Below are 23740 nucleotides of genomic sequence, written 5' to 3' on the forward strand. Positions count from 1 at the left end.
TTGCAATAAGTGGTTATATCTGGATTACTTAACAGTTATAGTTAAATGATATGCTTGTGGAAGGAATTACACTATTTAAAATAAATTAGGAATCAGGAGAAAATGAACAGGTAGAGCCTCACCAGATTTCTTGAAGGCACTTCCCATTTTCCACTGCAAATGACTTCATTTTTAAGTTTCTGGCAACACTATCATCAAGTACTTTTTATTTGTTTTACACAATTAGTTACAGGTGTCAACCAATCACTGAGCTTATTTTGTAGGATTTTATATTCTGCATTTGTAGATCTTGAGCTTCCATAAATGTAAAGATAACCATTTACTTTACTAGCATGGGCAATTAATCAAAACTTGCTTCAGTTCTTGTTACACTAATCATTTCCTGTGAGGATGTGGAAATATAGAGGATACGTCAAAATAGTTTTCCTTTTTTGCTTACCAAGCAAGAATAAAGCATGCCTGGATTCACAGTGATAAGGTTTAGCTTTCAGCAGTCCTTAAGGGTTGTAGGAGCATGGGTGCTGACATAGTGGAAGAACAAGTCTCCAGAGCAAAGCTGGTTAAGCAGCCTCAGAAGAGATACTTTCTTGGAAGCATGTCAAGTTCTGTTTTTAAGGCTGTAGATTTTGCTGCACTTCCAAACTAATGGGACTGCAACTCTTTATTTCTAATACCTAGGGCAGAATCTGCTCGTAGTTGTGTGCCATAATGCGTTGTAGCTCATGAACAGCTAGTGCTTTCACTTGTTCCTATTCCCAGTGTATCAAAACCTCACATTCACATTAGTCCTGCAGTGATTGTGGGCACAAAGAACATATAAAGTGTTTCCAAGTCAAGAATGGGCCTTAAAAGTGCTGGATGGATTCCTCTCTTGTTCTGTGGTCACTGATATTATAGTGTGACCATATGTTTGATCTTCTCAGAAGGAAGTTCTCAGCTGCTTCCCTCAATCTAGGTAGGTTCACCTGACTTTGTAGCACACAGAACAAAATAGAGAAGTATGTTTGATGATGCCTCTCGTGTGCGGTTTGGAAAAAGTAAATTTCACTGAGGTCATGATTTAACAACCTTAGAATTTTTTTTATTTTTTTTTTTTTTAGATTTAATTGTCAAATCTGAGGTTTATTGCTACCTGGGTTAGTACTATACAAAATCATAATTCCAATAATATAAATAAAGAATAAAATTCACATTTCCCTGGTTATTTTAACCATTGTTAGGTATATATTGGATTGACTTCGTATTTTTGACATTAGAAAATAAAGGAAAGGATCAAGACAGCTGTTTAAGCTGCTAAGGCATAAAGCTATCAGATAAAAAGAATACAAATTATCTGTGTTGTAGTAGTAATAGTTGATATGATGGATAATAAGAATAATATTGCTTGGTACAAAGCAAATAGCAAAGATGGTAAGAATCAGAAGACTGACTTTCACATACCAGAACCACTCGTGAGTCTTGAGTGTTCGAATAATCGAAACATAGCAGAAAATGATGATTGCAAGAGGCATTAGGAATCCAAAGATAGCTAAAGAAACATAGTAGTAGAACTGGAAGGAAGATACAGTTTTGCAGGCACTGTGCACATCATGACAGGTGTAAATGCCCAGTTGTTTCACGTAATAGGTTTGCTGCATTATGCAGAGGGGGAGCATATACAAAAAGACGATGGTCCACACAGTGGCACAGACGGCAATGGCATAGGTGCGTTTTGGCAGGCTCTTGTAGGTGAAAGGGTGAACGATGGCCACATAGCGACTGACGCTAATGCACGTGAGCAGCAGAATGGAGCAGTACATATTGCCATAAAATACCACAGTTGTAGTTCGACACATAATTTCTCCAAAAATCCAGTTGTTCTTGTTGATATGGTATGCTATTTTGAATGGCAGCATGATGCAGAAGAGCAAATCTGAAACAGCCAAGTTTGTGTAGAGGATGGCTGTGCACACAGACCTGATTCTGAAGAGCAGCATCCACAAAATGATGGCATTAGATGGTACACCCAGTAAAACAGCACTGAGGTAGACAGTGGGTATTAACTTGGTGCTCAGAGAACTAGTCAGGTATTCCAGTGTGGTGTTATTCACTTCTGTTAAAGTGGAGTCATTATATTTCCTCACAGAACTTTTGTTTTCCTTGATATGGATTGTCTTTGTCTCCCCTTCTATAGCATGAGGTGGGATGTAATCATAGTCTCTTGGTAAAATTCCACGGAAAGTCTTGATAAGAGACACAGTTTTAATTGCAGAATCATTCAGTGAAGACTCTAAAGCTCAAAAACAAACAAACAAACAAAAAAAAAAAAAACTGTTAGAATAGGTGAACTGCTGGATTGGGAATACAATTCACCTTCAAGTAAGGAGAAAGGTAAACTTCTCCATCTGAAAAAGGACTTGTGTTTAGAAAGTTTGGTGGTGCTCCCCATTGCTTGGTTGTTCAACTGTGCTCAGGAGCAATCTTTGTTTACTTGTAATTTTGAACCCAACCTTGAAAACATAGTGTGAATGTAATGCTAAACTGATTTTTCCTGCTTATGAGATGCTTTCTGTCATCTTTATCAAAATTGTCCAACACTAGTTTAAAGCTTGTCTTGTAGGGTTTTTTTGCAAGGTGTTAGCAGTGTTGGTAATTTGTTACATAATAACCAACTTTGATCTAGACTTGGTAAGAATATCCAAGCAAACAGCAGTGCTATCCTTGTCACTTAGTGAATGAAATACATGACTGAAGAAGATGGAAAAAGCAATGCCTTGCCTAGCACAGGCTGGAAATTTCAAATTTTCACACTTGAAAATAATTCTAAAAATAATTTTGGTCTTGTGTACCAAATTAAGCCAAATTAAAGTCACATTGCTGTATTGGATTCTGTCTAACACAAACTAAGACCTTTCAGCACCTTGTACATGAGGAATTATGGTCCTGAAAGCTGAATGCAAATGTTTAGACTGATGTTATATCAAACTCATTGGAAGGTGAATAAAATTTTTCATGCACCAGGAATATTTTTTGAATCAGTAAATATCACTGACTTGGGAGCAAAGCTAGTGATGCTGGTTACTCCTACTGATGCCTATTCCTCAACGCTTAGTAGAGAGCTTTGTAAAGGCATCTACATTTCTTACTGAAGTATGAATGTGTTCCACACATGGTCCGAAAGTATTTTGCAGAATAATTGTTGCAGAATGAACAGCTGCAAAAAGAATTTTTGCACTAAAAAAAACGTCTTGGCTGTGTTTGATGCCAAAAGACTTCATGCAAGGCACAGAGTGTGGATCTTGAAACTGGAACTCAGAAGCAAGTTGAAATTTGGATGAAAACCTGTGGGTGCTTCCAGATTGAAACAAAATATGGAAAATAGCTTTATTCAGGCTCAGTGCCGTGAATCTGGCAAGTTTTTGGTAGAACATTTAGAAATCATGATTAGTGTGCCCCTACCTCTTTTAGTAATTTTCTGGGTGATAAATAAAAAAAATAATTTTAGCCGCTATTTAAAAGATAGGTGCAAGTATGCATATCTGTTTCATATAAAACGTAGTTTCTAAAATGGCTTCATTTGAAAGCAGCTATCATTTTAATTAATTAAAAAACAAGTAGGCTTACTGTTCAGTCATTTCAGTGATTTTTGTAACAGCAGTTCTCAGAAAATTTCCTTCTAATAACGCAGTCTGAGGTTGCAGTTCTGTTGAACATTTCAAAGCGGAAGGAACGTGACCGTACAGGTTGAAGTGTATCATCTCACTACATAAATATGATGTGTTTTCAGAAAGGAAAGAATGATTCTGTAGGTAAAAACCCCTTACTGAAAGTGACTGGGGAAAGAGAAAAGTAGTCCAAGGTATAACTGAAATGGAATGAAATTCTGCCTAAAGTGAAACATGCTGGAGTATAGCAAAATGCAATGGATTGTGTACAGCCCATTTAAGCCAGTAAAGCACCAGGGTTATCAAAAAGCAAATGTTATCATCTAAAATTGAAAGTTTATACAGAAAGTAGAACTGACCTGTCGTAAAAGTTGATGTTAGAGAGAGCAGTCCAGTGAAAACCAGAATCTTCATTGTAGTTTGCTAAATCCAGATACCAAAAAAAAAAGGCAACACAGTTTTAGTTCATCTCAGTGGTGCTGGGAGGGGATTTTCTTCCGTCTGTAAGGCACTAAGGCACAATTGATCTGTTCTCCCGAAGCATCCTGTAGGCATGAGATTTATGGCAAGGAGTTAGTTTGTTCTTTGTCTACTACAGCAAGAGGGTGTGACGTATCCAAATATGCACACATGACTCAGTTTCAGCCTCTGCCCAACACAGAGATTAAATTGCTTTACAGCAGCAGTTTAACTCCTAATTTACCACAGTCCTGAAGATGATGGCAGTAAAGGGAAAAGGGGAGGATCAGATGGAATTTCTATGTACAGGTATTTGGGGAAAAAGGCATCTTCCGGAAAACTGTTTGCTAAACACTCAGAGGTCACACCCACAGACCAGAAATTCTGTACTGCTGAACTCTATACGCTTCTTGGGGAGAGGCCAGAAGTGGGGAAAAGTGTGGTGATCTTGGTTTAGAAAATGCAGAGATGAAAGTAAACCACAGGGATACACATATGCCTTAAGACAACATTGCTATGCTTCAGTTTCTCTGCATCCACCTAACAGTCAGCTGTGACTGCATCCCAGCCCAGCTGCCTGCTCTGGCAGGCCACTTACTCCCCTTTTGCAGCCTCTCAAAATTTTACTGTTTTGTTGATCTCTTCCAGTTCCTCTGCCTGTGTGGGTGTTTTCTGTTGTTTTTTCTTAAATTTACTTCCATATTCTCCTCCCACCACCTCCACCTAAGCCAAGAAGCAGTGGCTTGCTTCCAGCAGACAAAATTATTGTGAGTTCTGGTCTAGCTTCTAAGCTAGTGGCAAGGCTTAGCATAAACAGATCTTGGCTCCAGAACAAAATTTGTATCTGTTTTTGTACTTAATGCGCTGAAACTGAACACCAGATAAGAAATTCTTCTCAGTTTCGCAATTCTTTGCTATAAATTCAGTCATGGTGTGGGAATTCAGTAAATGCACACTCAAGGATTAATTCTAGCTTTCTACTACACTTGCATGCATTCATTGTCATGCAATTGCCTGATGCCACTTGACTTTATTTAGATATTCTAGTATGTGTTTACACAGATGATGGAAACAGAGGTGTTTTTGTGCCATTTTTTACCCAATTTTTTTTGCAATTTCTATGGATAATATATTCATCAGATTTTTTACATGGAGTTGGTCCCTATGACAATAATATCCACTGTGAAGATGGTTCTTTGCCTGCCCAGGAGTGTTTGACTTTGTATCTCTTTCTGGTTTTTATTTTCCATTATATTTATGTATGTGTATATATATATATATATATATATATATATGTATTCCCAGATTTTGACTGAACCAGTATGTTGCTGTTTCACTCATCATCAGTCTCTTATAAATCTCTAACACTTACTGCTTCTATGGGCAGAATCTGGTGCAGCCCAGAGTTTCATGGGGTCCTGCCTTGTGCTGGCAGTTTTTGTTGCAAACTTCTACCTGTGGTTGTTTAAGCTGTTAATGCCTGCATTCTTCCAGGTGTAATAGTGCCCATTGTAGCCATAGGCTGGAAGTATAGGGATAAGGATTACCTTGTAAGAGGCACCCTCTCTTTTATTTTGGGTATGAAGTCATCATGCAGGGTCAGCCTGTAGAAAGTGAGACCTGCTCTACCGCTCAGCTCCTGCAACCTTTGCCACCCAAGCTTAGTTATCACTGCTAAACCTGAGCTGGTTTTTATGCCAGCTTTTGCCAGTATTTTTTTATGTAGCCCTTATTCACACACTCTTCTCAAACAAGGGATTTGGAATGAAAACTAACTTCCTGTGTGCTACTGGTGCTACTATCACAGGGCAGGCTGACATTTGCATTTATTTAATGTTTCGATTACTTTGCTTATGTGTTATGGAAATTGAGACATTTCCAGCTCTACTTAAAATTTCTATTCATCTAGCAGGAAGGAGTCTTCCATGTGTGAAAACTTTGAGAACTTTTGTTTGAGCAACAGTTTAATCTACTCAGCAAATAGAATATGAACTTGTTTTACTGTTCATTTTAAGCAATCCAATAGTGGTCGAGGGCTTTGTGAAAGGAGTTTGTGTTAGCTCTATCAGTATGTTCAAATACTGTTTTTAATTCATTTTTGTAAGGCGTTTCTCTATCCCTTTTCCAGGAAACCCAAGATGAATCAGCAGTTCTGTGGCTGGATGAAATACAAAAGGGAATCAGTGATGCCAATAGCAATATAAAAGAAGCTGCAATCTGTAAGCATTAAGCTTCATCTGTGTTGTTCTTGTTCTTAGTCTTGGTCTTGAAAAACTGAAGTCGATTATTTTTTTTTTTCCACTTCAGGGAAGTGCAACAACCTTTTAAATACACTGAAAGAAACAGATGAATATTCTTTGTCATACTGAACTTAGGGTGATTTATGTCTGCAGGGTTATTGTTGGCTTTATCTGTGATTACAGAGGTTAATGGGTCCAATATTTCCAGTGTCAAAGTACTTTCATGTATCTGTTGAAATAGAAGGAAACGAGGATGGGAAGGTGTACTGAAGAGTTTATTTTGCTTCTTTAAGACTAAATGTATGTACCTTGATGTATGTTGTAAATCTTTCAGAATTTGCTCTAACAACTTATTTCTATGTAACGCCTTTCATTAAGTGCTAGCAAATAAAGATTAGGAACATATACTTCAAAACACTTTAAAATTACTTAGAGACATATACTTAAAAGTACATAATTACATATGCTTTAAAATACTTTAAAAGTATTTAAAAGAAATTAAAAAGAACACTCAGGCTTTTTGGAATAGTGCGTATTCTTATAGCTTCTGAAAAGGAGGAAATGTGTAGGAAAAAACGCTGAGGTGCAGTCTGTCAGGACACTGTGTACAAGATGAACTCAATGCCTTCTGTGAGTGTAATGTAACTTATTTTGGTAACGTACCTGTAGCGTGTAATTACTTTGGGCCAGCATAGACCTGACAAGGGTTCAAGCTTCTGATTGGCCTGGGTCATCTCCTGCTTGAAATGGCTCCAGAGGCAGATAGGATGAGACTGTGCCACTTTCTTTTGCATCCTGAGAGGTTAAGTACAGCTGCTGTATTCAGCCTTCATTAATGCAGTGCTGTCACTTGTTTACCTATAGGCAGGCTATGTCAGTATTAGTGCTTTGAAAATCGTGGGTGGAGCAAAACAAACATGGCCATCTATTACAGCATTAAACCTCTTATATGGTACAGAAACAGCCAATGTAATGTTACTATTTTTGATCTGTAGTCCTAATTCAACCAGTGAGTTGTACTGAAGACACTTAACATCCACTACACATCTAACAAAATTGTATTGATTGTTTGGTGGCACAGGGTCTGATGCACATATGTATTCTGTAGAGCTGATATCCACTTCTTCCACAAAAGAGGGTTCCTTTCAATGCTACCCAAAGGCATGAGAAAGCCTGAGGAAACATCTGGGCGCAGAGAAGGGAAGGAAATGCATAACTTATAAACAGATGTGAACTAAAGAATGACTTGAAAACATGCCTGTTTGTGTCTACTGCTGTAAGAATCTTACAAACAGATCACATAAATTGCTTACAGAAATCAGTTATTATCCATATATAAGTACCATGTGATACTGCAAATGATAACCATAGCTCTGCTACCAGTTGTTGTAGTGAAGCTTTCCTTTGCGTAATCCATGCCAGTTTTCACAGTAAATACACAACTTTTTGTAATCTAGTATGATCAGTAGAACTGTTTTAAGAAGTCCCTGTCAGAAATAAGTGCTAGAATCCTGTGCTCTGCTCTCCAAGTTGAAATGAAGCAGTGTCTGAATAGCACATTCATCAGAAGTGCTCTAGGATTTTGGAACTAAAAACTGATATTTCCCCACGGCACAGAACCTGATACTTGCTGTAACAAATGCATCCTGTTTGGGAAGTTAACTTGTTCTGTTCACATAGTCTAAACTTAGAAAGCTCAACTCATTACTTGGAAATGAACTTTTATTTTTAACTACCTCGGAGAAGTTGTTTTTGAAAGACAAACAACTCCTACACTTCCCTCTAAAAACTTGTGTACAAATATAAAGGCAATGTAAGTCTTGTTTTTGTTTCACTCTGGACTAAATTTTTTTTTAGATTTCTGCAGTAATGGCAATAGCAGTCACATAAAAGAGGGTACTGACCAGTGACACTGGAGGAGTTTTGAACACTCCTCAAGTTATTATAGTGCTTTAAATAATTTATATATTAAAAATTTTCAAACCATTGCCTTTACAAACCGTCCTGACAGTAATAGACTCTGTATATTTGTTCAGGAAGACCTGAAGATCTATTTGATAAACAGTTAATTCTTTGTGGTGTTTGCTGTGCAATTTGTATCACCTTATTTTTGTTCTCTCAAATTATTTCACCCATTGTAGTCCTTGTTCAAGTGGAGTCAAAATGAGATTGGTCGAATATTATCTGTGTAGCATGACGGCTTTCAGAAAGAGATATCAGCGCAGACCTTCTGCGTTCCCTTCAACGGGAAGGGGCTGTCTGTTGAAGTAGTGCCTGTCTTGGAAAAGCTGTGTTATAGAAGAGAGCTGATCTTTGGCCCCATTGAGAGCTCAGGCTTATCACAGCGCGCAGCTGCATCTTTGTGTATTTTTGCTGCTTAGAGGGAGGATGGGTGCAGAAGAGCCCTTCACTGTTCTGACCTACTGGAGGAGCAGGTCTCTGCGCTGCCTGACTGGGACGACTATGGCTCACATACGTTACAGGACTATGTGGGCCTTAATTAGAGCAGCAGCAGCAGAGTTAACTGCTAGCACATCAGTGCAAATGATCGATTTCTATTGAGTTGGTATTTTCTCCATGCTGTTTTTTCCTTATGCTTTCCTGCTAAAATAAAGGCATGATTAGTTAGAAGATGATAAAACGCTAGGCAACGGAGGATCTACAGAAATAATGGTTAGCTGCATTGCATCCACTTTTGTGTTTTCCAGCACCTCCAAAAAAGAACAAAAATATTCAGTTACTAGTGACCGGAGCTGAGAAAGTAGATGGGAACATATATGACTAGGGCTGAGCCATCTTGGCCAGCAGCATATAATGCTGCTGTTAATGTACTGCTTCCTTAATTCCTCACCGCTAAGGCTGTATGCCTGGGCACCATCATACCACAGCTGGCCATGACTTACTACAGCCTTATGGGAAGCATGTGCTTAGCACAGCACCCTTCTTTTGAAGCACAAAAACATACCAGGATGCGATCTGGTGGAGGTCCAGATGGTAATGGTGTGATATTGTATACTCCCTTTGTTTCTGAGCTGGCTGCTGTGTTCTGTGGAGGTGGATCTGTTTCTGTTCAGACAAAGCTGAGTATAACCATTCCACTTGAGTCAAACCAACCACCGAGGAAAACTGTATTTTGCTGAGATGATGTCCTGCTAGCACAGTCCCACAGAGTGCCTCCTGCATGTAAGCTGGGACTTACTTCTGATGCTGAGCACCTTTTGTCAGACTTTAGATGGAAAAACACACATAGGCCAAGCAATGAGAGGGAGACCTTTTTTGGAGAGTTAACCCTTTTTATCTTGGTGCAGAAACACAAAGTGTAGTGTTCGGTGCTGCAGTGTGAAGGGCAGAGTGGGCTGCATCAACTTAACTGATATATAATATATGGCATTCCAACTGTATACTTGTTCCTCTGTGTATGCACCTTGAGGCTTAGATGTAAGGTAATATCACTTAGGATCAGAGAAGTAGTTTCTAAGCAGTGCCATATATACCTCTAGTATGCAGAGCCTTTCAAAGTGTTGTGTGCTGCTATGTACTATCAGGAGTAGAGGTTTCACCTCTGGTGTAGGGGTTGCACAAAGAAAAGGATGCTTGGGAAACTCTGAATTGTGGCATATGGGTAACTTAGTGTACCTGAAAGTTAGAGCATGTCTCACAACATTGCTTTTGTGTGCCCTGAGAGCAAGATCTGCTTCATTGACAAACTCAGGAGCATGAGCTCACTGCACCAGTGTGGGACCAACTTCCAGTTTGAGGGGTGAGGAACACTTGCTTCAGGATCCCAACTATGATGCTGCAGTATTACAAAACTTTGCTGAAGACAATTGGAATTTATTCCAATTTTTCCTGCCAAAATTGAATCTGCATCTCTGTCAGGTTCCTGGGTGATGTGGTGCCTGCTGGGCAGGTTGAGTGAGGAACACCTCTCAGACCTTGTCCTGATGTCAGCTGCTGTTCTACTGGGGAGCAGATCTGCCCTCACTGCTCTCAGTCTGCTGTGACAGCATTCCTGCCTGTTGGAAAGCTGTTCTCTGAAATACTCATCCCTGTGAGTGTGATAGAGGCAATAAAAACACTGAACTGCTGTGTGTGGCATGCTGGCTGTGCACTAGCACAGAAATCCATTATGAGAGTTGCTAGAGGATAGATCAGTGGACATGTTTTTATTTCTGTTTTTATTTTTCCTTAGTGGCTGTTGGGATTTCAATGATTAACAAGAGCTTGGAGAAAGGTGATTCACAGCCAATCCTGATGACACTGCAGTCCAAGTTTGGCTTACGAGTTGCTTCAGAATGTGCTGAAACTTATTTCAAGAACCTCTCAGAAGCCCAAAAGCTGAAAACAAAAGATGGTAAAAGTTGTCCTGAACAGGACAGTTTGGTATTTCACTGTCACTGAGGCAACTGGGAAACTGGCATAGTAGAGTGGCTTAAAATCACTGTAAATTAAGGGGGGGGGGGGGGGAGGAAGGGAGGAGAGGGTGAGGGGGTGGCTGCTAATTTTTGAAATGCTTTGAGAAATGCTATACATGCCCAAGTGCTTTTAACCTGATGGTGAACTGTTGCATGCATCGTTCAGAGCACAATGCATGCTGATGGAATAAGTCTGGCTACAACTAGAGTCAAAGATCAAATTAACCTTTGAGAGAACTCAGAAAATTCTCTTTGAATATCAGTAGTGCATCCCATCAGAAAATCACATTACTCCCTGATTTTGTCAGCAGACAAAGGCAAGTGTTATACTGCGTGCTTCAGCCTCAAGGGCTACTGTAAAAGGTCAGGCTCTGCTGGAGTGTCCATGGCCCATTTATGGACAGTGTAGTTTAAAAGAGAAACCTGCAACATGAGTTTGCAGATGGCGTTTTGCACAATTGACCTTATCAGCTATACTCTAGGGCCTTTTGTCCATGAGGAAATGAGGTTTTTCCTGCTTTTCAGGAAGCAGCCTTGTTTATCAAAGGCAGTGATATGGACACAGGATATCTCTGGTGGGAGCTCACTGTCAATAAGGCCCAGTGTCTGGCCAGAAGATGGCAAGAATGTTTTCCTAGAAGTAGTCTTGCATTTTTTCTGGAAAGTAATGGGAAACATGGCATATGCTGCTTCAGCATTAAGCTGAAAAGCATAGTGTGCTGAGTTGGTGAAGCCAACAGTGTACAAATCTCTAAATATACAGATATTTTGTTCTAAAAGAGTGATGCTGTTCCATGTAATAAGATAGTTTGAAACATCCTTATATAGTGACTTTGCATATAAAATGGCTCTGTAGCTAAATGTAGAGATGAGGAGTGGATAGAGAAAGCTGTAAGTTATCAGTGTAATGAGACCTATCTGATAACAGCATATATTGCTTTCAGATTCTAATGAAAGTCCATGGATTAAACTCATAATGCAAAATATGTATAGTTACTACTACAATGTGGAAACTGAGGAAGGTACCTGTGCTGTCCCTGAAGGAGTTGTACCAAAAACTTCCTGGTTAACTGCTGAAGAAATCCAGGTAGGTGGCTAAAACATTTACTTTGATTGCAAGCTAATGAAGCATACTTGAGGGACAGACAACAAGATATGGCAGCATCAAGGCAAGAAGCTGTGCTGGGTGAGACTGAAGATCATTTTAGTTCAGTATCTGCTTCTGACAATAGCAGCGTCTTCTGTCAAAGATGACTGTAATTGCAGTCTCTTGTGGTTTTCTTATAGCAGTGCTTTACAGACTTCCTAATGGAAGGCTACAGTGTTGTTTTTAATATCCGCCAATAGACACTGGTGTGGGGAAGTCTGATTAGTTTACACATTTTTGTCTTCATACTGTCTCATGACAAAGAAATTAATGACGTGTTTGGGTGCAAGAGTAAACACTGTTTTATTTTTATGCTATACAAACAGCTGAACTCACAATGTAGGTCCTTCACAAATTCTGACTGTATTCAAGAGAGTTTCTGTAGGCAGACTCCCTGGTACAGTAAACAGCTCTAGATGACTGACTTCTACAGAAATCTTAGAAGTATTAGGAAGGCAGAACTCTGAATCCTGAAGTATATTAAAAAAAAAAAACAAAAACCCCTTCTCTTCCCCAAAATATAGCATATCAGGCTTGAAAGAAGTAGATACCTCCCATGAAATAGTAGCAAAGTACATAGGTTGCTCTGAAAATAATGCCTCCTTTTGATTTCTGTGGAAACTACAACAGATACAGGAACACAGTGGTACTATTTGATGGTGGAAATTCTCAACTACAAAAGAACTTGCTTCAACACAATCACCGCTATTAACTAAGCATTTTTTCCAGCAGTGAACAAGAACCTGCATGCCATGCTTGTTTAAAATATATAATATATATTCGGCAACATTAGAGATCAGCCAGTGTTTCATAGCTGCTCTGACGGCATCATTGTTAGGAAAATGTTGCCCTTGAAGTCCATCTTCCATCTGCTTGGGCCAAGGAAAGTCAGAGGATGCCAAATCTGGACCATATAGTGGGTGTGGTTGCACAATCCAGCCAAGCTTGTCAGTGTGTTCCACCATCCTCACACTGAGATGGGACCTGGTGTTATTGTGTTTTAAAAGCAAGGTTGTCTTCTTCTCTGGCTTGACTCTGCAAGTTCAAGCCTTCATCATGATGTAGTGGTTGAAATTGATGGTTTGTCTGTGTTCCAGGAAATCATAGAATTATAGAATGGCCTAGGTTGAAAAGTACCACAATGATCATCTAGTTTCAACCCCCCTGCTGTGTGCAGGGTCGCCAACCACCAGACCAGGCTGCCCAGAGCCACATTCAGCCTGGCCTTGCATGCCTCCAGGGATGGGGCATCCACATCCTCCTTGGGCAACCTGTTCCAGTGCATCACCACCTTTGAGTGAAAAACTTCCTCCTAATATCTAACCTAAGCCTCCCCTGTCTCAGTTTAAAAATATTCCCCCTTTTCCTATCATCCTCGTAAACAGCTGCTCCCCTTCCTGTTTATACATTCCCTTCAAGCACTGGAAGACCAAAATGAGGTTTCCCTAGAGCCTTCTCTTCAAGCTAAACAAGCTCGGTCCCCTCAGCCTTTCTTCATAGTAGAGGTGCTCCAGCCCTCTGATCATCTTAGTGGCCCTCCTCTGGACCTAAGAGCTTCATGTCCTTCATGTACTTTAGAAATCTAGATGGATCACACCTTTCCTTTTCTATAAGAACAGTGCACTTTACCTCCTGAGGGCTGCATCTTGAGCCTTTTCTTCAGTGGGAAATTCATGTTAGCACTCCATGAACTGCTGTTTTGACTCTGGCTTGTAGTGGTGACACCGCTGCTTATAATTATACAGTCCAGGAAACTGCCACCTTCAGCCTTCAGTAGTAGGTCCTAACAAATATGCATACAGTGTTCTTTCTGTTCTTGTGTAAGCATTCATGGGAGCTACCTCTTGCAAACTTTGAGATATTCCAATGTTGCCACCACCATTTCCCACATGTTGAAGCCAATAGTCATTTCTGAACACATAACATTCTGTGGTCGTAAGTCACTGATTTGAATAGATGAACTGACCGAGATACTCTTCATTTTATGGTGCGACAGCTGTGCATGACTGTCCAGAATGTGTCTTCCTATCACTTTTGCCACTGCTGAAATGCACCACACACTGCCTCACTGCACTCCGCTGTTTTGTCTCCATCAACATTCAGCAAATGTTGATGAACATCAGTGGTTGCCATTTTTTTCTGCATGAAGGAATTCAATGACATACCTTTGCTTCACATGCCCTTCCATGTCAGACACACTACTTTGTTAGACTGTTCCTCTCTTGCCACCTGTCACATGGCAACAAAATGTAATGGGATACTGGTGGACAGTCCAACCTCTACTGCTCTACCAACATTTGCCTCTGACAGTACGGATAAACATCATAAAATAGGAAACATTACTTTCAGAGCAGCCCCTATAAGCATTCACACTGATTAAAATATAGGGGAAAGTTGTATGGAATTGTATGTGATGAACACTTCCAGGAAGGTGGTTGAGTCACCATTCCTGGATGTGTTTAAAAACCATTTGATGTGGTGCTCAGGGACATGATTTAGTGGAGGGTTGTTAGAGTTAGGTTGTGGCTGGATTTGGTGATCTTTAAGGTCTTTTCCAACCTGAAAAATTCTGATTCTACGATTTGATAAGCCATACAGATAGAGAGAATACAGACCAGATTTCAGAATGGCTTTGACTTTGACAGGGTTTTTTTGCTTAGCTCCTTTTAAATGACCTTTTTCTGTGATTTCTAAACAGAACATTGTTGGGCAAGTTACAGCAGACTACAATCGGGAGCAGTTGTGGCTTGCTAATGAAAGTCTGATTGTTCAGCTGCAAGCCCAAGCAAGGGGATTCTTAGTCAGAAGGAATTTTCAGGACAGAAAAGCATACCTCCAAAACCAGGAACCATCTGCCATCAAAATACAGGTACTGTATTGGAACAAGAAGGTGATCTGGCTTGGGATACTTTATGCATGTGACAGGTTAAGTGGCTGATCACTGCTGACAATATTAACTCAATCTATTTTCTTTAGCAGCAATACAGTCCTCTGCTTCTGCTCATGCATTCCCATACTAGTAGGAGTGTCCATTCCTTTAAATAGCAAACCCCCAGTCTACAAAGAGTGGATCATACCCACCTGCAGTCTAAACTATTTAAATGGAAAATGTTTAAATACATAGCCCTGGCTTTATTCTGAGGTGCTCAAATCTTGTGTGGGATACCTAGCTATACACAAGACAAAATCAGAAGCTTCATTGAGTATCGATGCAAAAATTCCTTGGCAAAGCATAACTTGAGAAATGCATTCCTTTCTACACTATCCAAACTTGTAAGTGGTTTGCCTGTGCTCCATGAAGTCATAACTGGGTAGGGAGTGGCAGCTAACCTGGTATTCTTGGGCTCTGGCAGTATTACTTGGACTTTTTGAGTAAAAGGCCACCTCTTTTGAGAAACAATTTATTCAACTCCTGAGGCCATATTATCTGTCTTGTTGAGGTCCTTACCAGAGTTTGCTTCTGAACCACCAAAGTGAGCCAAATGAGGAAACTGGGAGGTTTTTTTGTCTGTGTTACAAGGTGATGATACTGAATGACTTAGGAATTCCAGCGTCTTAGGAATGAGATTAGGAAAAGAGCAATGTGTCAGGGCACCATAAAAATACAAGCAAGCTTACTCATGGGCTAATTAACTTGTTACTACAATGACAGTTTTTCTGTATGTGGTACTTTTTTGTTAGTGATTTCAGTGCATTTGCACATAGACCTGAATAAATTTTTGTCTCTTATTAGTTGTAATGGTCTCTTGCTTATAGGCTTTCTGGAAAGGATTCAAACAAAGGAAAAGCTATGTTGACAGACTAAAGGTGCTTCAAAGCAATGTTGCTGCTATTGTCAAGGTAAGATTACATTGAGCCTCTGGATCTGAGTATGCTTCATCCCTTTAGTTGGTGCTCTGGTGCCTGGGAATCTGAGGCAAGCAGCAGAAAATGAGTTGACCTTGTGCTCCAGATGTTGACATGGTGTTGAAAGTCATTGACAGCTTTAGGAAACAGAAAGTCTATTGAAAGCTGGGTGTTTAAACTCTGTCAGGCTTTGCTGAGCATAACTGGCTCAAAATAGATTTCCTTACACTTCCCTTTCTTAATGCTAAGCTACAAAATATTGGAACTGACAGTGTTATTTCATTAGAAGCTGCATAATGTGTCTGAAAAATGTTTGCTTATCTTGGACTGATAGGACATGGTCAGGAGTGGATTGCAAACAGGACATTGATCTCTTTTGAGGGAGGCTCATTTACAAAAGACAGCTTAGGCTTGCAGATAGGAATTACTTCCAAAGATAATGCTAGGCATATTCTTAGAGCATCAAATTCACCCTGCTATTTTATTTAAAACCTTTTAATTTGGTCACTGAATTGTAGGAGCCTAATGCTGCAATCACCTAAGGTCCCAAACTTCTGAAAACAGTGCCTACAGCAGAGGACTGTCAGAAACGAGTTTAAAATGCATGCACTCAATTACACACAAATCATTTCTGCAGTGTCTCTTAAGCTGTAATTTAATTTTCAGATTCAGTCGTGGGTCAAAATGTGGCTAGCAAGGACAGCTTACAGAAAGAGGCTGCAATACTTCAAGGATCATGTAAGTCTTTTTTCTTCATTTTGAACATGGAGAAATAAAGTAGGGGTAATATGACAGATGAGTGTTTCTGAGAATCTTAGCAATGAGACTGCAGGCTCTGCAGTAAGCTTCTGAACAGAAATGTGTCCTAACTTAATTATTTTCTTGATTTTTGTCCCTTCCAGAATGAAGAAATCGTGAAGATACAAGCATTTCTCAGAGCAAACAAAGCCAGGGAGGATTACAGGACACTAAGTAAGTGCTAAAACTTAATTATTGGATGTTTGGGAGAAAGTATGTGACTATCAATCAGTTTTTTAAAAACTTTCATCCAGGACTTTTTAGTAGAGGTGAAAAACACCAGGTTACAACTACTTGCACCTGCTTTTGAAGAAGAATGGGAAACTATTTTATATAGCTGTACTTAAATAGCATGACAAATATTCAATTCTTGCTCTAAGTGGCATAACCTTCTTTTCTGCAGTTCGGATTTCCTCCACACTGATCAGTTTCCTGAGTTTTGCAGTGTTTATTATTGCTAACTAAAAAGTCTATTTATTTCAACTTTTCAGTTGGTGCTGAAAATCCACCCTTGCCTGTCCTGCGCAAATTTGCTTACCTCTTGGACCAAAGTGACTTAGATTTTCAAGAAGAACTGGAAGTAACAAGATTAAGGGAAGAAGTAGTTACAAAGATTCGATCCAATCAACAGCTGGAGAAGGACTTGAATTTAATGGATATAAAGATTGGACTTCTGGTGAAAAACAGAATCACTCTTCAGGTCAGCAGGCTGTGCTCAGGTTCCTTTGGCATCCCAGCAGCATGTACTGACCACTTCCACGTACTCAAGGAGCTTGAGATTAAAAGTTAGAAGATGTGATGATGGAAGTAATCTCAAGTCGGGGTACCTAGAGCAGGTTGCCCAGGTTGCTGTCCAGATGTTTTCTCAGTATCTCCAAGGAGAGAGACGCCTCAAACTCTGGGCAACCTTACCAATACATGATCACTTGCAATTAGTTAAAATTGGAAAATAAAGTCTTCCTTTGCTTGTCTTAAGTAACCTTGTCAAAATAGCTTGTGTAACAAGTTGCTCTGTTGTCCCAGGCAGTATATCTGTTTGCTATTGAATGTCACTCCAAGTGGTAATTGCTTGGCAGATTTTAAGCATTTTTCCTGTGGTAGAGTGGAATAGTCCTTTGATCATATTTGAGATCTTGTTCATTAATTAAAGGATGAATGAGTCTTTAAGTGAGACTGTGTTTCCCAGACAGTCACTGTTGCATAGCTATACTGGTGGCAAGGTAAAGATGTTCAAAAGATTAGGGACTACAGTAACAAAATGTACTAAGTTCTCAATAAATTATCTTGTAGATATCTTTAAAGTATTGAAAAAATGTTTATCTTTTTGCTTTTTTAGTGAATATAGTATCTAAATTTGTATCTCATTGTCTACAGGATGTGGTATTACATAGTAAGAAGCTTAATAAAAAGAGCAAAAGTCAGCTAGAAGAGATGGTTATGGTTGACAAACAGGGTATAAAAGGCTTGAGTAAAGAGAGAAGAAAAAAACTGGAGGCTTATCAACATTTATTCTACCTTTTACAGGTAAGTCAAGGTAGAAATCAATATGGCAGCAAATTGCTAAAGAAAAACATAAGTGCTTACTGTATTCTAATGTTTATAAGAGTAAACAATGCAAAAAGATTTCCAATGGATTGTAGTATACAGACCACTGTAAAATGTTATCTCCAGTTTTTTTTAGTTTTTCCTGTAACTGAGAAAATCCTTATTATCCATGAATTGTGCAAGATACAATGCTGTTTGTCTCGGAAAATAGTGAGGTAATTTGTTTGTTTTTTGTAGACTAATCCCACCTATCTGGCGAAGCTGATTTTCCAGATGCCTCAAAACAAATCAACCAAATTTATGGATACAGTCATCTTCACTCTATACAACTATGCATCCAACCAACGAGAAGAATATCTACTTCTCAAACTTTTTAAAACTGCTTTAGAAGAGGAGATAAAGTATATGCTTTTACTACAAAATTTCAGTTATCTTATAAATAGTTCAATTTATTTGTCATATCTGAATAATGATAATAATTCTGTTAAATTTTTCAGTTGCTGTAAAACCATGTATATATGTAATTTGTTTTCAAAATAATTACTTGTTTCTTAATTTAAGCTATTTCCAGTTTAAAAAAAAAAAACAACAACTATATTTCTATGATGGAGAATATTTTTTATAGAGTTGCTTGAAAAAGTAAATGGTAAGGCTTTTTGCTTTTGTGATTAGGAGTTTAAGGGTGAGAAAAGTAAACGTATGTTCTGAAAATGCAGAATTGGTGGGGAGAAAATAAAACCTTGCATTTCACAGGTATTTCAGCTCAGAATAGATATTTTGCTGATCACTCACTATGCTCTGTTCCAGGCACAAGCATTAACTCATATCAGCATTCAGAGAATAACTGTTAGATTGTTCTGTAAGACAAAATTATATGAAGTAGACAGCATAAATGTTTCAACATGCAAACATAGATAACTGCATATATAAGATCTAAGAACTCTTCTGTTGTTGATACAGCTCTAAGGTAGACCAGATACAGGACATTGTCACTGGAAACCCTACTGTCATTAAGATGGTTGTCAGCTTCAACCGAGGTGCTCGTGGACAGAACACTCTGCGCCAGCTCCTGGCACCAGTGGTGAAAGAGATCATGGAGGATAAATCCCTCATAATCAACACTAGTCCCGTGGATGTGTACAAGTCATGGGTAAACCAGCTAGAAATGCAGACTGGTGAGGCCAGGTGAGTGGGGAGATAAATATATCATACCATCTCGTGAATACCTGAGGGATCCTTCAGTTCAGTTCCCTCTTTACTTCTCTGGCAAACAGTGCTTATATCCATACTTCCTTCCTGCACCTTTTGGAAGCACAATGAGAAGTTTTCTTGGAAAGGAGTGCTTGTAATATTTTACTTTAAGCCGATCTGAACAACAAAAGGATCACTTTCTTGGTCATGAACTTCAGAAGTCACGTATTTCATCTTTGTGTGTAGTTAATCACGCCATGAAAAGATTTACCCAGGTATTATTATAATTTAATAGTACTGTTCCGTCCTTCTGAGAAAGTATAGATTAGAACTTACAAAACCCCTTAAAGGGGCAGGCAGATGATGTCATATGCCACTCCTACTCAAATGAAATTCTCTCTCCAAAAAAAAGGTAAGGCACCTGAAATGTTTGTTGCAAACTTCAGCTGTATTTGTCATGCCTCCTTTTTGTGTTCAGTGATGGTCCCTGTGAAGAAAAAAGACAAATGTTCATTCTCAAATATATTTAGCATGGTCCGATGTCTGTTTTTTTCACAGTAAATTGCCATATGATGTTACCACAGAACAAGCATTAGCGCACACAGAAGTTGTCAATAAACTGGAATCATCGATTCAGAGTTTGCGAGCTGTCACTGACAAAGTTCTCACAACTATATTCTCATCTCTCAGTATGATGCCGTAAGTGCTGAGTGAGGTCTCTCCCAGCTTCTGTTCACGTGAGCTGTGAAGCTTCATGCAGACTTCACCAACGGTGATACTTTCCAATTACATGGCTTGATATGTGCTTCTCAAATGACATTCCCAGTAGAGGGAGTGGTTTCCCCACTTCAGCTTTGCTTTGGTTTTGTGAATGTCTTGAAACTTCTTGTATTTTCCAATGTTGCCTCATTTTGTGTTTTAAGTGGCTGAAGAAAGAGCCAATAACTTGGGTTACTAATATGATTTGTTTGTTTCATGAAAGTCTTTTCATTGTTTTACTTTTCATCTGTTCCATTCCACATGTAGTTATGGAATGAGATATATAGCCAAAGTTCTGAAGAGCTCACTCCATGAGAAATTCCCAGATGCAACAGAAGACGAACTGCTAAAGGTAGATTTCCAACAACAAAGTGCTAACAGCATGTTCTTTTAATGCCAAAAGGGATTTTTATTTGGTACTATCATTCTGAGGAACTGAGAACACCAATCTTTGTTGAAGGAATCTGGCATTACTTAAGTTGTGAAGGGGTAATGGAAAAGAAGGGAATTCTGTTGCTACAACCTTTCTTAGTCTGCGTCCTCAGCAATTCCTAGTGACAGTGCCCGACCTGTTCTGGAAAGCCAATTCAATAATGCTTCTTACCAGGTTGGAATTTCTGACATATCTTTCTTGTTTTGTACCCCACCAGCAATCCTTAAATGAAAAACACTGTGGTCTTTTTTTTTTTTTTTTTCTTCCTGAACTTCACATATTTAAAGTCATAAACAGGAAAAAAAGTTTGTAAATTAAAGGCAGAGAAAGAGCTCTCAGAACAAATTATTGCTATATCCTTTCATTGAAATACACTCACTTAAAATGGTTGTAAAAGTGGAAATGAGGCTTAGACTGAAAAGCATGAGTGAAGGGCACAGTACTGGCATAGTGATCAACCCTAGGCTGTCATTGTCATGGTGCCTCTCTAGAGGGCCTTAGGAAACTTGCCTACTGAGTCAACAGCCAATTGAGAGACTGCAAACTTTCACATTAGAGCTACTTGCATTTAAATAAATAGAATTTTCAAATTTGCTTTTATTAGTGTTTAATTAAATTGTTCTGAAATTGCAAGATATTTGTTTCAATGGGACTTTCCTGTTATCTTTCCAAAGGATAAGTGTCTTTATAAATAAATAAAATTCTTAGTCCCCAATTTGAATGCTTCAGATTCCTCAGCTAAAAAAATAATTCTGCTTCTGTGCTCTAGCAGAAAAAACTGCCTGGAAACTCTTGCAGGCAGCATTTCTCAAGTAATTCCAACTGTCACTTCAGCAATACAGCCTGAAGTATTGCTCAGCTTTGAAAATAAGAAGAAAATGAACATGAGGCATCTATGTGTGAACGCTATGTAAGCTGGAGGTTCTGCAGGTGACTACACATAACCTGAGGCTAACTGCAGAAAAAAGTCCTGTTTCTGTAACTAAGAGGGATCTGAAATAGCCATCTGCATGATACAAACCATTGTAAGATTGCTATTGAGTGCAGTTTTGGAAAACCTGCTGTCTAGTCTCTTTAAAGATATTAGAAACAAGGAGTTTCTAATATCTTTAGAAACAAGGGACTTGCCAATTAATATAGCTTTTGTAGCACTCCAGAAAATGAACCTATGGAGATGGACCTACCAAAGTGTGCATGAAAGAACAGTCGTATGTGTTCAATTCAGTGTGTTACATTGTCTTGTATAAAGACAGCAGTACCAAAGTGAAATCTGATTGTACAAATCCATTACTGATGTTGGGAGATTCTTTAAAAGGCAAAATTTTCAAATACAGAGAAGATCAAAGGTTAGGAATATGATTTTTTTTTTTCCTGTTGGCAAAATCTAATGAAAGTAAGAACTGATCTTAAGGATGCACACGTGATCTTTCAGGAGTTGCTAGGACAAAAAATTGATTCCACTCCTGTGTTAATATGGCATTTAGTACTTTAATGGACTAGACCTTTTGTGTTAAGTGAGTGTTTTTGGACGCTTGTTGAAGTATTGGAAAAATCTGTGGTGAAAGAAGCATTTAATTTTTCTCATCCATAATAGTTAAATAGACATCTCAGAGCCATTTTAAACTGAGTATTTTACTCTAGTGTTTAAAAATAACAAACTATAAATAGTCTTGGTTTCTGGCACTAGCTGGAATATGAATTTAGAAGACTTTGAAGCATGTCTGGTAGGTTGCTGACAATCAATACCAGATGGTTGTCTTTAATAGAAATATTCTAATTTAAATCAAGCAGTTCTATTTCTGATTACTCTGGTAACTTCATGTCACTGCTAAATATTTTGGGAAGAGTTTGCACAAGAAAGTGATTGATGGCATGGAAGTATGCATGCTTGTTTTTTAATTATTCTGTAATTAATGGACGTAGTGCCCATTACTGTGACTGCATCATATAAAACACCACAGACTCTTTTCAGTTGGCCATGTAGGTAACACGTACATCCCAGGAATCTTTTCTCATCATTTTCTACCAACAGTTTGTGTGATCCAAGTCAAAAATGACTTGTAAAATATAGTAAAATGTAATTATTGTATGTAAAGCGAAGTTCTCTTCATCTTCTTAGATTGTTGGAAACCTCCTTTACTATCGCTACATGAACCCTGCCATTGTTGCTCCTGATGGTTTTGATATAATTGATATGACAGCTGGGGGCCAGATACACCCTGACCAGAGGAGGAATCTGGGTTGTGTGGCAAAAGTCCTTCAGCACGCTGCTTCTAACAAACTCTTTGAAGGAGAGAGTGAACATCTGTCATCTATGAACACTTACCTCTCACAGACATACCAGAAGTTCAGGTATGGAAAGCTCTGACTAACAGCTGTACAGTGCAACACTAAGAACACTCTTCTAGAATGAGTAAGGCAGACAAACTAGTTCATGTGAATTCTTAAATAAACAAATAAAAATACATTGATCTGCCATGCCCAGAGTTAAAATTGAGAGAATTTATCGCTGCAGAAGTTCAAGTAGTAGCATGTTGTATTTCTATTTGAGTTTTACACGGACTACTGATCAGCCCTGCTGATTTGGTTGCAGTAGGATTGCCACAAATACAGAAACAGTGTGCTCCTCAGCCAGAACTGAAAGTTTTTTTCTGGCAAAAAGACTTAAGATGAAAGTGTTGCTTTTTTCCATTTTTAATCTTTCATTTTTGTGAAAAAATTTTATTCTTACATCTTTGTACTGTCATAGGAAACTGTTTTGTTACACTCAGGGACACATATTTGTTGGGATTATGACCCATCTTTTGGGGTGGCTGCTATTATCTTGCACTATTCTTCTGTCTTGTGACAAGCTCATTTTTGTAACATATGTCTTTACCATCCATCTTTAATGAAAGCAAATGTACTGTTATATATATATAATAGCATATATAATGGGTTTCCTTGAGAGAGCAGCCATGAACACAAGGGTATTTATGCAGCTTAGTCTTTCTATTTATTGAAGATGCTATTTAAGAGCATGCCATAAACATGAAGAATAGGATAGAAAGTATAGCAAGAATAACAAAAGTTAATGAAGGAGAGAATGTATGCGAGTTGGCTCTTTGACTACTACAAGAGGAAGAATCTCTCTTCCAATGAAGCCAACTTCTTTCAAAACTGAGTCTCCTGGGCTCTTCACTTCAAATAGAAGTTATTTCCATGAAAACTTAAGATATAACTTTTAAAGCACTAAATTCAGACCTCTATAAACATTTGAAAAA

The 23740-nt window shown here is 38.7% G+C and overlaps 2 protein-coding genes and 1 long non-coding RNA gene across 13 annotated transcripts in view; 1 reads left to right on the plus strand and 2 right to left on the minus strand.

Moving 5' to 3' along the window:
* Window positions 1-23740, minus strand: part of LOC128074677 (uncharacterized) — a 406066-nt gene that overhangs the window by 265313 nt on the left and 117013 nt on the right. The window lies entirely within an intron of this gene.
* The window catches only part of IQGAP2 (IQ motif containing GTPase activating protein 2), a 228026-nt gene that overhangs the window by 191620 nt on the left and 12666 nt on the right, over window positions 1-23740 (plus strand). For 9 of the 10 annotated variants that reach the window (XM_052670718.1, XM_052670709.1, XM_052670715.1 and 6 more), the window contains 14 exons: window positions 6232-6322; window positions 10536-10697; window positions 11703-11845; window positions 14604-14774; window positions 15662-15745; window positions 16418-16489; window positions 16654-16723; window positions 17041-17249; window positions 17924-18073; window positions 18332-18495; window positions 19055-19279; window positions 19844-19984; window positions 20312-20396; window positions 22597-22829. In XM_052670718.1, the coding sequence (XP_052526678.1) occupies window positions 6232-6322; window positions 10536-10697; window positions 11703-11845; window positions 14604-14774; window positions 15662-15745; window positions 16418-16489; window positions 16654-16723; window positions 17041-17249; window positions 17924-18073; window positions 18332-18495; window positions 19055-19279; window positions 19844-19984; window positions 20312-20396; window positions 22597-22829 (2000 nt within the window). The remainder of the gene's footprint in view (window positions 1-6231; window positions 6323-10535; window positions 10698-11702; window positions 11846-14603; window positions 14775-15661; window positions 15746-16417; window positions 16490-16653; window positions 16724-17040; window positions 17250-17923; window positions 18074-18331; window positions 18496-19054; window positions 19280-19843; window positions 19985-20311; window positions 20397-22596; window positions 22830-23740) is intronic. The other variant, XM_052670712.1, reaches the window with a different exon arrangement.
* F2RL2 (coagulation factor II thrombin receptor like 2) lies at window positions 190-4275 on the minus strand. Of its 2 annotated transcripts, none has more exons than XM_052670723.1 (2): window positions 4004-4275; window positions 190-2275 (listed from the first exon to the last, which is right to left on the minus strand). In XM_052670723.1, exons 1-2 carry the CDS (start codon window positions 4056-4058, stop codon window positions 1188-1190), a joined length of 1143 nt encoding a protein of 380 aa, XP_052526683.1. In that variant the 5' UTR covers window positions 4059-4275; the 3' UTR covers window positions 190-1187. The 2 variants fall into 2 exon arrangements, with proteins under 2 accessions (XP_052526683.1, XP_052526684.1); XM_052670724.1 differs by having other exon boundaries at window positions 190-2269; window positions 4004-4274.

Source organism: Tympanuchus pallidicinctus, unplaced genomic scaffold, assembly GCF_026119805.1.
Source record: "Tympanuchus pallidicinctus isolate F22 unplaced genomic scaffold, pur_lepc_1.0 scaffold9, whole genome shotgun sequence".
Classification (NCBI taxonomy): Eukaryota; Metazoa; Chordata; class Aves; order Galliformes; family Phasianidae; genus Tympanuchus; species Tympanuchus pallidicinctus.